Below are 14650 nucleotides of genomic sequence, written 5' to 3'. Positions count from 1 at the left end.
ATTTCCGATGATGACGTAGTATGATGTATTCAATTCATTCTTCATTAAGACAACGGGAGCGGTAGTCAGTTGTACGGGTGGACATGAGATATGCACACTATATCCCTCTTTTTGGTCAATCACCCAATCCCACCCACGGTCTTTCAATTGTGTTGATACTCTTGCATTCAGATTTATCACATTATTGCTTCCCAATACTTAATACTTCTGGAAGCTGGGGATTGGTCAGGCCCCTGCAAAAGTTCCCCCCCCCCCCCGTGAATAAAATTGTCGACCATAGATATACATTGTCCGTCAATTTTACAGCACCCCTGAGAACACTTCCCGCCCCTCTCGATGCTCCGAGCTAGTTACGACCCTGGGATTGGTGTACAACCGGGACTGAAACAGTGCACTTTACAGTCGAGCAGCAACTAAAGGAACAATATGAGAGTCTGGCTTATGCATTTTTATTACCGTCAATGGTTTTAGCAATATCAGTAACAATATGACCAAAACTATTTTTAATGTCTTCAATACTACCATTTAATGCTTGGTGAGCTTCTGGTGCGATGTTCTTTAAATCAGTTATCAGTTGAGAAACTTTGCTGAAAACATCTATTACTTTCATTGCTGATCCAAGCTTAGTTCCATCTGTCATAGTGGTAAGAGAATCTAATAATCCTCGAGTTTGAACTATAAGATATATTTTAAAAATTATTTTTAGGCATAAATTTTGAAAATAGAACAACTCTTATAATAATCTTTTAATATTTGAAACGTACGTGTACTGTATGTTTGCTATAAAGTCGAAGGGAAGGATACCATAAAGATAATACGCGACTTAAAACTCGCATGATACATTTTTTAAAACAAAAACTGGAAAAATAATTGAGAGTCGTCGATGATAAAGAATCATGTGAATTGTCGAGGTTGCCACATTGATAAGAAATACAAAAATAATTTGTGAGAAAATAGCTATTGATTAACATGTGTGTGGGTATAGGATAGGTTGTTCAACAGGGTCCCGTTTCATAAAACACATTTAAGACTTATCTACACTCCATTGAACCAACATGTACGTAACTTTAGATAGGTTTTGTGAAACGGACGTCAGACACCAATTTTAGTAAAACCAATGTCTATAAATATCAGAATATCCACAGGCTATATCGACATTTAATGATCTAGATATTTTCACTGGAATCACAAAATCCATAACGCTTTCCCATCTTCTGATTTTATATCTTCTTCACAAAATACGTAATTAAAATCTTATTAATTTCAGAAGACAATTTGTGGTAAGAATTATACTGATTAATGTGTTATATACTCATCCGAACTTCCTGAACTAACCTGATTTTGTTGCTCCACCTTCAATGGCTTTAGTAATATCAGTAACAATGTTACCCATACTATTTTTAATATCGGCTATACTGCTATTTAAAGCTTTATGGGCTTCTGGTGCGATGTTCTTCAGATCCGATATGAGTTGAGAAACTTTACCGAAAGCATCAATAACTTTCAAGGCTGATCCAATTCCAGTTCCACTTGTTAAACTGGTGAGAGAGTCTAATAGTCCCCGAGTTTGTACTATAAGGAATGAAAAGTTACGATTGTTTAGAAAATAATATGCAAAGAATCATATTTAGTCCAAGTAAGGGAGTCATCCGACACTATTCATAGTCCGTAATGCCTGACCGTCAGTATCTTCCCTAAGTCGAAGAAAAACCGTGTTCCATTTCAGTCAAACATTGTTGATCACGGACACCAAAAGTCTAGACAAACCTCCGAGATGTCATTTATGTGCCAATTACTATTCAAATCCTTCAATTATCGCGCACTACCGGGATTTTAAATCGTGAATAGAAATACGCGTTTAATTCGATTAAACATGAATCGGAAAATCATTCATTTACACCACTGGTGAAATCTGGGTTTGTGATTAGTCGAAATTAGTGTACAGTTGCTAATGAGACAGTTTAACAATTTTGTCCCCAAATAGTAATCTGTCGAAAACGGTACATATGCGGATTTGGGATAGTCGATATAGCAAATTATTTATCACTTGTCACGAAGACGGGCGACCAGAGAAAACGTCAGAACTACCAGGCTTTGGGCTTTGTTTAGCCTTTGTGAAACTTCAGCGGAACAACCATTTTCCATATACATAATATATGATATACTGCATACCTGTTTTGTTAGTCGCCTTTTGGATACTTTTAACAATTTCGCCTACAATTCCAGGTATGGTATTTCTAATGGCTTCAACACTATTATTCAAAGCTTGATTTGCTACTGGGCCGATGTTCTTTAAGTCAGTTATAAGCTGCGAAACTTTACCGAAAGCATCCAAAACTTTAAAAGCGGACCCAATACCAGTTCCAGTTGTTAGGTTGGCAATGGTGTCTAATAGAAACCTTCGTTGAACTAAATGAAACAAATAATTTAAAAGATCATTCAATGATTTACAGGTTGTAAAACTGGAGGCTTATGAGAGAGAATGTGTGATTGGATGTTTTTCTATCCAATTTTCTTTTCTTCCACAGTAACGCCGTTATAAGGAAGCGCTGTTGAAAGAAAGCATATCAATTGCATTTGGCATGGTGGGAGGCATTAGAACGTCTTAGAATATATGACGCGGATTTGCATGTCACGTGATGGTAGCTATCAGTTAAACATACATTATGCAAGAGCTAAATCTGCCTAAATTGCTGGTCTTTCTTTAGGCTTGGAATATTATCGAACTTATTAATTAGACATTAAATAACTTATCCATACCATAATTAACTCTCGATGTCTTCGCTAGCCTGCGATATTTAGTGGATTAGGATACGATCTGCTGCTCTATGCTCATTCATGATTAAATAAAGAAATGGATAATCGAGACTATGTATTTTTTTTTCGTAATGATGATCAAGGGAAGGCCCAAAATGCAATCGTTAAATTCTAGGTTCGGTGTGGATCCATTTGACTGAAATTTTCAGCAAATTCCCTTTACATTATCTAGTTTTTAACTATTATAGTGAGAACTGCCAGCCCTTTATCTTATCTCCCATAATGTATCTTTAACGTGTATTCGTCATCTTACCCAAATAGTTCATGTGAGAAGACTCAGGTTTTCCACTGTAAGTAAAATATTCAGACCCATAGACTTGAGTCACGAGAGAACATTAAAGAACAAAATTAAAAAATTAGGAACAGTAAAATGATAAAAGATACTGGTAGTAATTGCTCATCTGTTTTTATTTACCTGATTGTGTAGTTCCACCTTCAATAGCTTTTGTAATATCAGTAACAATGCTACCCATACTATTTTTAATATCGGCTATACTGCTATTTAAAGCTTTATGGGCTTCTGGTGCGATATTCTTCAGATCCGATATGAGTTGAGAAACTTTGCCGAAAGCATCAATAACTTTTAAGGCTGATCCAATTCCAGTTCCACTCGTCAAGCTGGAGAGGGAGTCTAGTAGTCCTCGGGTTTGTACTAAGAGGAATATTAAATTACGATTATTTAATAGACAATAATGCAAAAATCACTTTAGGCTCCCGGGTTGTCAGTTCGAGAAGCTTAATGCACCACCCGAAGTTGGGTTTCTAAAAATATTTGTTAAGCTGAACACAATCGTTACTTAGTTTGACTGTAATCCGAGCAAGACTTCCACCAAAAGCTCTGATTCATGAAGGCGAAAAATAAACTCGAATTCAAAGTATTCCACGGTTCTAGCAATTGAACTCACAATAAATATGCGAATTTGTAAGAATCAGCTTAACCCATTCTAGTCTAATTCTGATATATTTGCACTTTCTTCGGATTTCAAACTGAAGATCGGACTCCCGGGACAATGTAGAACCTGGACATCAGGCTTACAAAAATGACAATTTTTGTTTTGTTAGGTTCCCTTGCAAATCACACAATTGATCTTAAATTTTCGAATTTAACGGCCCAATGATTGTCTGTATGACTAACCTGATTTTGTTGCTCCACCTTCGATAGCTTTAGTAATATCAGTAACAATGTTACCCATACTATTTTTAATATCGGCTATACTGCTATTTAAGGCTTTGTGTGCTTCTGGTGCGATGTTCTTCAGATCCGATATGAGTTGAGAAACTTTACCGAAAGCATCAATAACTTTCAAGGCTGATCCAATTCCAGTTCCACTCGTCAAGCTGGAGAGGGAGTCTAGTAGTCCTCGGGTTTGTACTAAGAGAATATCAAAGGACGATTCGTTAATAGAAAATAATGATGTTTGGAAAATACGTAAATGTCACTTTTAGTTCTTGGATCGTCATTGAAAGACTTTGGCTTCGGGTCTTTATCGGAGATATTTATCATCGGTAAATACACTTCTAAATTTCCGGAAGTCTGTACAAGGTTTTACAGCCAACCATTTAAATAATGAAAACAGTGTTTGAAGACCTCAAGTTTACACCAATAGAAATGTTACATATGAGGTTGTGAAAATTATCAGAATGGGCAGATAGACCTATCGCTTGATGTTGAAGAGCTTTCACAAGAAGAGATCTAATTCATTCGGCAGTAATATGTAGAACTAAATCTCCGAATTCACTTTAAGATTTTATGCATTAAAGAGCAGAATCCACATAAACGATGTATAATGTGTTCACACAAATTTTTGAAGACCCCAAGTATGCACTAAAAGTAAGGGACACTTTCAAAAAGATCAGTCTGTATTTGGTTAACTAAACTTTCGTGTTTTCTGTCCCATGACAAACCTACCTGTTTTGTTAGATGCATGTTGGATCGCTTTAGTAATTTCTCCTACGATTCCAGGTATACTATTTCTAATAGCTTCAACACTATTATTCAAAGCTTGATTTGCTACTGGAACGATCTTCTTTAAGTCAGTTATTAGCTGAGAAACTTTACTGAAAGCATCCAGAACTTTGAAAGCTGATCCAATGCCAGATCCACTTGTCAAGTTGGCGATGGTGTCTAGAAGAAATCTTCGCTGAACTTAACGCAAGAAAAAAAATACGTTAATGTTCATTGCATAATTTGGAGCTTCTACGATTGTGATATTTTTAATAACTCCGTTTTAAAGGAAGGAATTTTGAATGAATTAAATTGGACAAATTTTACACATAGGGCTGTGCAAGACCTCACTATCAGATAGTATATTTACCAAAGGCAGAGTAGAACCTATTAAAGTGACACCTTTTATTGCTGTTTCCTTACAAATCACACAATTCCCTTTAAATTGTCGAAATTATCTTCGCTGCGATTGATTTTGTGACTAACCTGATTTTGTTGCTCCACCTTCAATAGACTTAGTAATATCAGTAACAATGTTACCCATGCTATTTTTGATATCTTCAATAGTGCTATTTAGTGCTTTATGGGCTTCTGGTGCGATGTTCTTCAGATCCGATATGAGTTGGGAAACTTTACCGAAAGCATCAATAACTTTCAGGGCTGATCCAATTCCAGTTCCACTTGTTAAACTGGTGAGAGAGTCGAGTAGTCCCCGAGTTTGCACTGAAAAGAAAAAGAACTGACTGAAATAGAGGTTGAGTATCGCATTGATATTAACTGGTAGGTTTTCAGTTTTTCAGTTTGCGTGATATCAACACCAACTTTATAGTTTGAAACTTGGCTTTTAAAATGTTATAATATTGATCCTATAAAATTTGCCCAAATGTGTGTACTTAATTTGGGTTTATGACTGACCTGATTTTGTAGTTCCACTTTCAATAGCTTTAGTAATATCAGTAACAATGTTACCCATACTATTTTTAATATCGGCTATACTGCTGTTTAAAGCTTTATGGGCCTCTGGTGCAATGTTCTTCAGATCCGATATGAGTTGAGAAACTTTTCCGAAAGCATCAATAACCTTCAAGGCTGAACCAATTCCAGTTCCACTAGTCAGGCTGGTGAGAGAGTCCAATAGACCCCTTTCCTGAACTAAGAGAATGTGTAAAGATTGTTTGAATTGGCAAACATGTTTTTGAGAAACAAAGAAAATCAGAATTGAATTCGTAAATTGAGATACGATGTGCACTTAAATTCGTAAATTAAGGCAGAAGATGCATATAACCTCGGTATAAAAATAACTACCTGCTGGGGCCGACACGGCCATACAAACACATGCTGCTAAAATAATGAGCCTCATGGTGATTTCTGAAAAAAAGAATTAAAAAAAAAAATTAAAAACTGACATCGGTTGTTTTTATTGTGAATTCTTTACATGTCATGTTCAAAAATATGGGTTTTGAAATTTGACTATATACCCGCATCGCTAAGATTCACTAAACACAACGGTTAAGTCCATTTTTTAAATTAAAATGTAACACAACTATACCTGCCCAAAATGGTAATAGAAATGACACATGGTTCACTGTATTTATGATTTATACAAAATATAATTCTCTTATCTATTACAAGATACAGCACCGTGATACACCGTATATAAATATAGTATATGATCTAAACATTGCCCGACTTAGACATACATACTACGTTTTAAACCTACAGTTTTGTAAAACGTGAGAGACACACGTCAGCTGGCATTACTTCCTCTACTTATGCAATATCCCAAAAGCACAGTAAAAGCAACATGAGAGATAGTTCCAATTAAATAACTTGTTCATGAATACCAAGAACTGTTAAAATCGTTAATGTGAAAAACTATGTTAGTTCTTATTTAGTAATTAGACACATTAATCCAAGCTGTCCTGTTCTGGACAGTTCTTTGGTGATATAAAGTTATTATAGCAATTTAAAAATAATAAATTCGGGACGAGTTGTGGCTATGGTGGCTGATAGTGGCCATGCTTAAATCTCCCATTTGCATAACTCTTTTCACTTTCACGACAGTATTAGGGCGACTATACGACAATGTAAACTCACAGTGAAGATTGGTGCGACTGTCTGGAGATTTATCATGTGCCCTTCTGGATCGATATTTCGGAACCTGTGTGAACGCATAAATAAATCGTCCAGCAGCAATGAAATTGCTTAAAAAGTTCAAAACATGATGATCATCAAACTTGGTCGAAGTATTAACGCAGATAAACTATACACCATACTTCCGAAATATATTTTGTACCAGCAATATATAGCTTCATACATAATGTAGTGGGAGCTGGCAAACTGTTGTATTTTGTGTCTAGGCGGTAACACAACGTTTCGGCAACAATCACGCAATATTTTCTAAGTTTACTTTATTGTGTCATCGCCCTAATACTGTCTCGATATCGTGTTTTCGAATTATGGCCACTATCAGCCATCATAATGTTAAGGAAAGTGTAGAAGGGTAAGGATGGTAATTCTGACCCGGTTACTTAATTTAGGTTACACCTGACATATTCTCAAGAAAGTATTCCTTGTATTATCTTACCTTATTATATAAACTCCTATTTTAAAAGTTCTGCAGTTTACAATAATATCGGCGATGATGAAAATTGTGATCTTCACACTGTGTTTGGTTTTAGTTGCTGAGGTAAGTTACACCAATTTTATTTATAGTTCTTTCTTTTTTTTCGGAACCATTAAGGACGGACCAATTATCAATATCCAATACCCCACTCTCTCGCCCATATCTCCGATTCCACCGCAATCATCACATGTAGCCCCGCATGAGAACAGACATGAAGTTAATTGACCGACATATTACTTCCCAAATCGACGATTTTTGTCGAAACAAAATTAGTTTACTTTGAGGAAATTGAAAAGTATTTTTTCTGCTTCCTTTCACTTAAATTGAAAATTGTTTATTTAGTCTTTGTGTGCATGAGATATGTAAACCGGGTAGAACCACATTACAAATGCGTATACTTTTGAAAAATGGCGGTCATTCATGACATAGATCTATTCTCAAAGTAGACAGTTCTCTTTGTCCAGAATGAACTAGTGCACATGAAGGGGTATATTTGTGATTTGAAATGTACTTTATTGTAGGGGGCGGTTGATTTAAAGTCAATATTTGGTAACACAGATAAAGGGACCTGCACCCCAGCATGTGGCGATGGCGAATGCTGTGTCAGTTTTTATCCACCAATTACAAGTCGTCGACAGATCAACATTGACACCTCCAAGTTCTTACCTAGCCATCTTTACCCTGGAAAAGTTCACATGTGCCAGACAATTAAACAATCTGGCGATAAATGTTTAACCCGCAATACTGGAGAATGGTGTGATTGTCTGGAGGGGTTATCATGTGCCCCAAAGGGTACTACCGGTCTGGATCGATATTTTGGAACCTGCACCACGGCATAAAAAATTTTGTTATTATTCATTTCTCTGAATTTGAATAAACGTCATCTGACATAAATACCTGTGTGTTCCATCTATTAAAAGGCCATCTTCCCGCGGTCTTACCAATCACAGATAAAACCGAAAATGCCCGACAAGGGCGTTTGTTTGTCAATATCGATTATGGTATTTCAAAAAGGGACCGATATGTTATTAAGGACTTAACCTGCGCATGTACAATACAATGTGACAGGCAGGGGAGATCATTTGACGCTTCATAATGACATATTCAGTACACAGCTCGTTATTGTTTGGTTTGGTACGTCAGCTTTATCGCGTGTTGTTAAAGAACATCTCATTATGTTTACGGCCCAAATTCCAAATTAGTAAATAATATTTTTGTGCATATATTGTTTTAGACAATTTCATTATTTATAACAAGACTACAATCTGATAAAAAATATTAGATGATAATATTATGTACAATCTATGGTGTTTTGGTATATACAAAATATAAAGTAGAAATTTAAAGCCAGTATCGGGTGCAATAATAACGTATTTTAAATTTTATCTTCGGCTAATGATTTAGTATAATCTAATTATTTAAACAGAAACAAGGTTTTCATAATAAGGCTAATAACCAAAGAGATTCTCAAATATTCTATAGCAGTGATCTATACTATTCAAAAAAAGTAGGGGATATTTGATTTTTAAGTGTTATTAAAGTCACCTAATGAAACTGACGAAGAAACAAATGACAAAATGAAATGAAGTTCACATTCATCGATTTATTCCAAATGATCGTTAGACTAAGTAAGGCACAGACTGACCATTATAAGGGTAAAATGATACCCGGGGTCAAACAGCAAAGTTACCACAGCATCACAACCAAGTCAGTAACGGGTAAATCCTCCTCTGTTTGCCAAACAAGCATTGATCCGACGTGGCATACTCCTAATGAGACGTCTAAGGTCATTTTGGTCCAGATTGTCCCATTCCTGTTGCAACGCAGCAGCAAGTTCTTGGACATTGGCAGGACGTTGTTGACGTTGACGTAACCTCTGTCCAAGCATGTCCCAGACATGCTCGATGGGGGAGAGGTCGGGACTCAGTGCTGGCCAAGGTAATGTGGTGATGTTCTGTTGTTGGAGGTAACCTGTAACGATCCTGGCCCTGTGACATCTTGCGTTGTCATCCTGGAAGATGAAACGGCGGCCATGAAGTCGTGCGAACGGCACAACATGGACTGCCAAGATGTTGTCCCGGTAGTACTGGCCTGTAACACGCCCTGCAACAACATGTAAAGCCGTTCTTCCAGCAACAGTGATGCCTCCCCACACCATAACAGAACCACCCCCAAATCGATCATGTCTGATGACGTTAACGTCTTGGAAGCGCTCGTTTCGACGACGCCACACCCTCCTACGTCTGTCCAAAAAATCAACAGTGAACTTTGACTCATCTGAAAACATCACATTGCTCCAGCGTCGATTATCCCAGTGTTGACGATCCCTACACCAACGACGTCTTGCCTGAATGTGATGATCTCTCAAACAAGGGATCACGCGAGGACGTCGGGCGCGAAGGTGACCCCTATGCTGTCGATTCCGAATCGTCTGGCCACTCACTCTCACACCAGTGTCTGTTTGAAGACGAGCGCTGATCTGATTTGCTGTGATGACACGATTTCTCAAGGCCAAGGTACGGATAAATCGATCCTGGGCTTGAGTTGTCGCCCTTGGTCGACCTGAGCGTGGTCTGTCCTGAACAGATTGTGTATCACGGTATCTGGACCATAGCCTGCTTATGACAGACTGAGAAACATTCATCGTCCGCGCCACAACCGCCTGTGTTGTGCCGATCTGTAGCATGCCAAGGGCACGTAACCTTTCATTTTGGGTAAGCCGACGCATATCAAAATTTGTTTTCTGGTCACTAAAACAATTAAACTGATGTTTCCACCCTGGAATTCAATGCCACAATGACTGTAACATTCAAAGTCAGAGTCGTGCAAATCTTGGGTTGGACCCCCATGATGATCACAAGCATCACCTGCATTCCATGCGGTAGCTATTGGTGCGTTTGGGCGTCACATGTAACTGGAAATGTTTCTTCTGTTAGGTTCTATAGTGACTTTTTTCGTAGCCATTTGCATATTTTAGTATTATGCCCCCAAAATCAAATATCCCCTACTTTTTTTGAATAGTATATATGAAAATACATTCAAGTATAGACATAGAAAGCTCAGTCACATCTTTCTCCCAAAAACAAAAACCCTGTTTGAGGCAAGGGTAATTCTGTAAAATAACAATTAAGCCAGGCAAATTTCAAAAATTCACTAATGACTATGGTAAAAAAATAGTTATAGTCTGAAATGTCTTATGGACGGATATGACATTATGCACTAATAGAATAGAATGGTGTAAGGCCTAGATTGGGAAAAGACGGTTTCGTGGTTGCATATATCATTATGGACATTTCCTAATACGAAAAGGCATAATAGTTTTATTAATATAGCGATTAAAAGGCTTCTTTAGCGGACATAAATGAAACACAATTTTAATTACATGTAGATTGTTTATCATTTAAACTGTAAAACACTTATCTCCCCCTTATTTTAAAGACCATCTGAAAATTTTAAAACTTATAAATTTGGGTGTTATTTTATGTTTAGCGATAATATAGCATAATAAACAAATTGACATTCAAATTCTTATATCTCTCTTAGACAAGTTATCATCAAATGAAATGTCTGGTTTCTCCAGGAATCCTATTGAAATTCCATACGACCGATAAATTATCAGTGTTATCAAATTTTCGAAAATATAAGGTTTGAACAGTTCCCCAAGCTACCTTTGTTTAGGAGGAATCAAATAATCTCATTGATAATGTATTTTTTTTTATGAAAATAGAAATATTTTATACTTGACAAACTATAACAACAAAATGAATATATAACAATGAATATGTACACTATTTTGTCATGGAGTAACTATTAAAGATGCATTATATCAGATTCAAGTCTGCTGATTGCAGATCTTTCTTTTGGCCTCAAATGTTATATCTATCTTCTATCTATATTAATATTTGTGACTGTCGTTTGTCTGTCTGTCTGTCTGTCTGTTCGGGGTTGGCGGCTACACTAGGTCTGCCCCGAGTCTGAAATTTGGGGTATAGGAGTAGCTCGGACCGGGGAGTAACATAGGCCAGGTGGCGTTAGTCTACCTCTTCCGGTTTCGGAGTTATGACCCCCAAGCGAAGCCGGTCTGTTCGGGGTTGGCGGCTACACTAGGTCTGCCCCGAGTCTGAAATTTGGGGTTTAGGGGTAGCTCGGACCGGGGAGTAACATAGGCCAGGTGGCGTTAGTCTACCACTTCCGGTTTCGGAGTTATGACCCCCGAGCGAAGTCTGTCTGTTCGGGGTTGGCGGCTACACTAGGTCTGCCCCGAGTCTGAAATTTGGGGTATAGGGGTAGCTCGGACCGGGGAGTAACATAACGTTAGTCTACCACTTCCGGTTTCGGAGTTATGACCCCCGAGCGAAACCGGTCTGTTCGGGGTTGGTGGCTACACTAGGTCTGCCCCGAGTCTGAAATTTGGGGTATAGGGGTAGCTCGGACTGGGGAGTAGCATAGGCCAGGTGGCGTTAGTCTACCACTTCCGGTTTTGAACTTATGACCCCCGAGCAAAGCCGGGTATCCTGCTAGTAAGTTATTAATTAGACATTTATTCACATGACAAGCCCACAATCAACCCTCTAGTTCATCAGATGGTTGTGCATTTGAACGTATTGAAACACGATCGCCATTTAATAATTCAATTTAAAAATGGTTATTATCGTACCTGCAAACAGGAATAGCTTACTTGACATTTTCAATGTATTAATTCACATAATGCATCCTTAACCAAAGTTGAGCAATATATATGATAAGAGAAACAAGTAAACATAACAATAAAACTACCTACACAATATACATGTATTATGATTTAAAAAATATAAACAATTATGCAATTCAAAATAACATGATAGATAAATAACATTATAAATTTTGTGGTTATAAGACTAATTATAACTTTAATATGACGAATAGAAGGAATTGATATATAATATCGAATGCCTTAAAAACAGGCAATGCAATGTAGGCCTAATTGGGTACTTAAACTAGCCCCCAATGTGTCATTTGGAATGGACATGAAAACAATCTTATCATCAGTTAAGTATTTATAAAATACAGTCTCCAATCTCCCTCCAGCTTTAGATGCATGTATATATAGCTTCAAACATAATGTAGTGGGATCTTGCAAAATTTTGAATTTTGTGTCTAGGCGGTAACATAATAGCGCAATAAGTTTACTCTGTTGTGTCATCGCCCTAAAACTGTCTGGATATCGTGTTTTCGAATTATGGCCACTATCAGACTTCATAATGTTAAGGAAAAGTGTAGAAGGGTAAGGATGGTAATTCTGACCCGGTTACCTAATTTAGGTTACACCTGACATATTCTCAAGAAAGTATTCCTTGTATTATCTTACCTTATTATATAAACTCCTATTTTAAAATTTCTGCAGTTTACAATAATATCGGCGATGATGAAAATTGTGTTCTTCACACTGTGTTTGGTTTTAGTTGCTGAAGTAAGTTACACCAATTTTATATCTAGTTCTTTCTTTCGGAACCATTAAGGACGGACCAATTATCAATATCCAATACCCCACTCTCTCGCCCATATCTCCGATTCCACCGCAATCATCACAAGTAGCCTCCGCATGAGAACAGACACGAAGATAGTTAACGGACATAATATTAGTTCTCAAATCGACGATTTTAGTCGAAAAAAATAGTTTACTTTGAGAAAATTGAAAAGTATTTTTTTTGCTTCCTTTCACTAAAATTGAAAATTGTTTTTTTAGTCTTTGTGTGCATGAGATATGTAAACAGAGTAGAACCACATTACAAATGTGTATACTTTTTAAATGGCGGTCATTCATGACATAGATCAATTCTCAAAGTAGTGTAGCACCATGGGCCTTTCTGTCCGACGTGGAGAGCGGGCGTATGTCGGAAACCTGTCGCCACATCCTACGTAGAACCACGCATCTTTTCTTACTACATATTTCTGTAGCCTTGTGATCGTCTAGAATTTGTCTCTAGCTGTCTTTACTTCTGATTCACGTTGTGTATTTACTTCTTACAGTTTTCTTAAGACGTTTGTCTTACCAGGAATAACAATGCAACAGTTCGCTTCTACATTTTATATATAGCTGAATACTTGTATACAAGTATAGCACAGATTACAATACTAGCGAAAACCATTTCTCCGCCCTAGCCAGCCTCGAGCCTGTCTAGGAACTCAGATGGAACCTCTCTGTAATCTAATGGAAGTCTGCTTGAAAGTTTCAAATAGATATCTTATATAGCACTCCCGTATATCACGCATGACAGAGCATGTTCATGGCCCTGAACTTGTGTAATTAATAAAATGATTGGTTAAATTAAACCCAATGACGCAATAGTACTTTTCCTTGCACACGTGCTCTCTGTGGTATTTTATAGACACATGTTTTGGCTAAAAAACTCTTTTTTATATAACAATATGTCATTTATATCCTAAGTTGATTTAGTACACACTAAATATATATGTGGATATGTGTGAAACTATTAATTTGCCAAATATATTAATTAATGAAATATAAAGTCATCTTATTTCTCTATTCTTTGTCTATAAATTTAAAAACAATGTCGCCACGACTATATTCTGTGTCCAGAATGAACTCGTGCATATGAAGGGGTATAATTGTGATTTGAAATGTACTTTATTGTAGGGGGCGATTGATTTAAAGTCATGCACCCCAGCATGTGGCGATGGCGAATGCTGTGTCAGCTTTTCTCCATTCATTACAAGTCGTCGACAGATCAACATTGACACCTCCAAGTTCTTACGCAGCCATCTTTACCCTGGAAAATTTCACATGTGCCGGAAAATTAAACAATCTGGCGATAAATGTTTAACCCGCAATACTGGAGAATGGTGTGATTGTTTGGAGGGGTTATCATGTGCTCCAAAAGGTACTACCGGTCTGGATCGATATTTTGGAACCTGCACCACAGCATAAAAAAAATTATGTTATTATTCTTTTCTCTGAATTTGAATAAACGTCATCTAACATAAACACCTGTGTGTTCCGCTATTACCTATTAAAATGCCATCTTCTCGCGGTCCTACTAGTCACAGATAAAACCAAAAAGGCCCAACTAGAGCGTTTGTTTGTCAATAGCGATTATGGTATTTCAACAAGGGGCCGATATGTTATTAAGGACTTAACTGGGGCATTTACGATACAGTATGACAGGGGAGACCATTTGCCGCTTCATAATGACATATTCAGTACATAGTTCGTTATTGTTTGGTTTGGTACGTCAGCTTTATCGCGTGTTGTTAAAGAACAT

The 14650-nt window shown here is 37.2% G+C and overlaps 2 protein-coding genes across 3 annotated transcripts in view; one reads left to right on the top strand and one right to left on the bottom strand.

Moving 5' to 3' along the window:
• The window catches only part of LOC126828321 (contactin), a 40855-nt gene extending 32573 nt beyond the window's left edge, over positions 1–8282 (top strand). The window contains exons 26-27 of the mRNA XM_050558007.2: positions 7378–7451; positions 7910–8282. The gene's annotated coding sequence lies outside the window, so the exon portion shown is untranslated. The remainder of the gene's footprint in view (positions 1–7377; positions 7452–7909) is intronic.
• On the bottom strand, positions 434–6142 carry LOC126828323 (uncharacterized). 2 transcript variants are annotated; one of them, XM_056102134.1, is made up of 9 exons: positions 6068–6142; positions 5678–5914; positions 5249–5485; positions 4727–4963; positions 3953–4189; positions 3233–3469; positions 2173–2409; positions 1336–1572; positions 434–675 (listed from the first exon to the last, which is right to left on the bottom strand). In XM_056102134.1, the coding sequence occupies exons 1-9, from the start codon at positions 6120–6122 to the stop codon at positions 440–442; spliced, it is 1950 nt and encodes a 649-aa protein (XP_055958109.1). In that variant the 5' UTR covers positions 6123–6142; the 3' UTR covers positions 434–439. The 2 variants fall into 2 exon arrangements, with proteins under 2 accessions (XP_055958109.1, XP_050413969.1); XM_050558012.1 differs by lacking the exons at positions 3233–3469; positions 3953–4189; positions 4727–4963; positions 5249–5485.
• Positions 8283–14650: the final 6368 nt, after the last annotated feature.

The sequence above is a fragment of the Patella vulgata genome, chromosome 7 (assembly GCF_932274485.2).
Source record: "Patella vulgata chromosome 7, xgPatVulg1.2, whole genome shotgun sequence".
NCBI lineage: Eukaryota > Metazoa > Mollusca > Gastropoda > Patellidae > Patella > Patella vulgata.
This window is presented reverse-complemented; position numbering and strand designations above follow the sequence as displayed.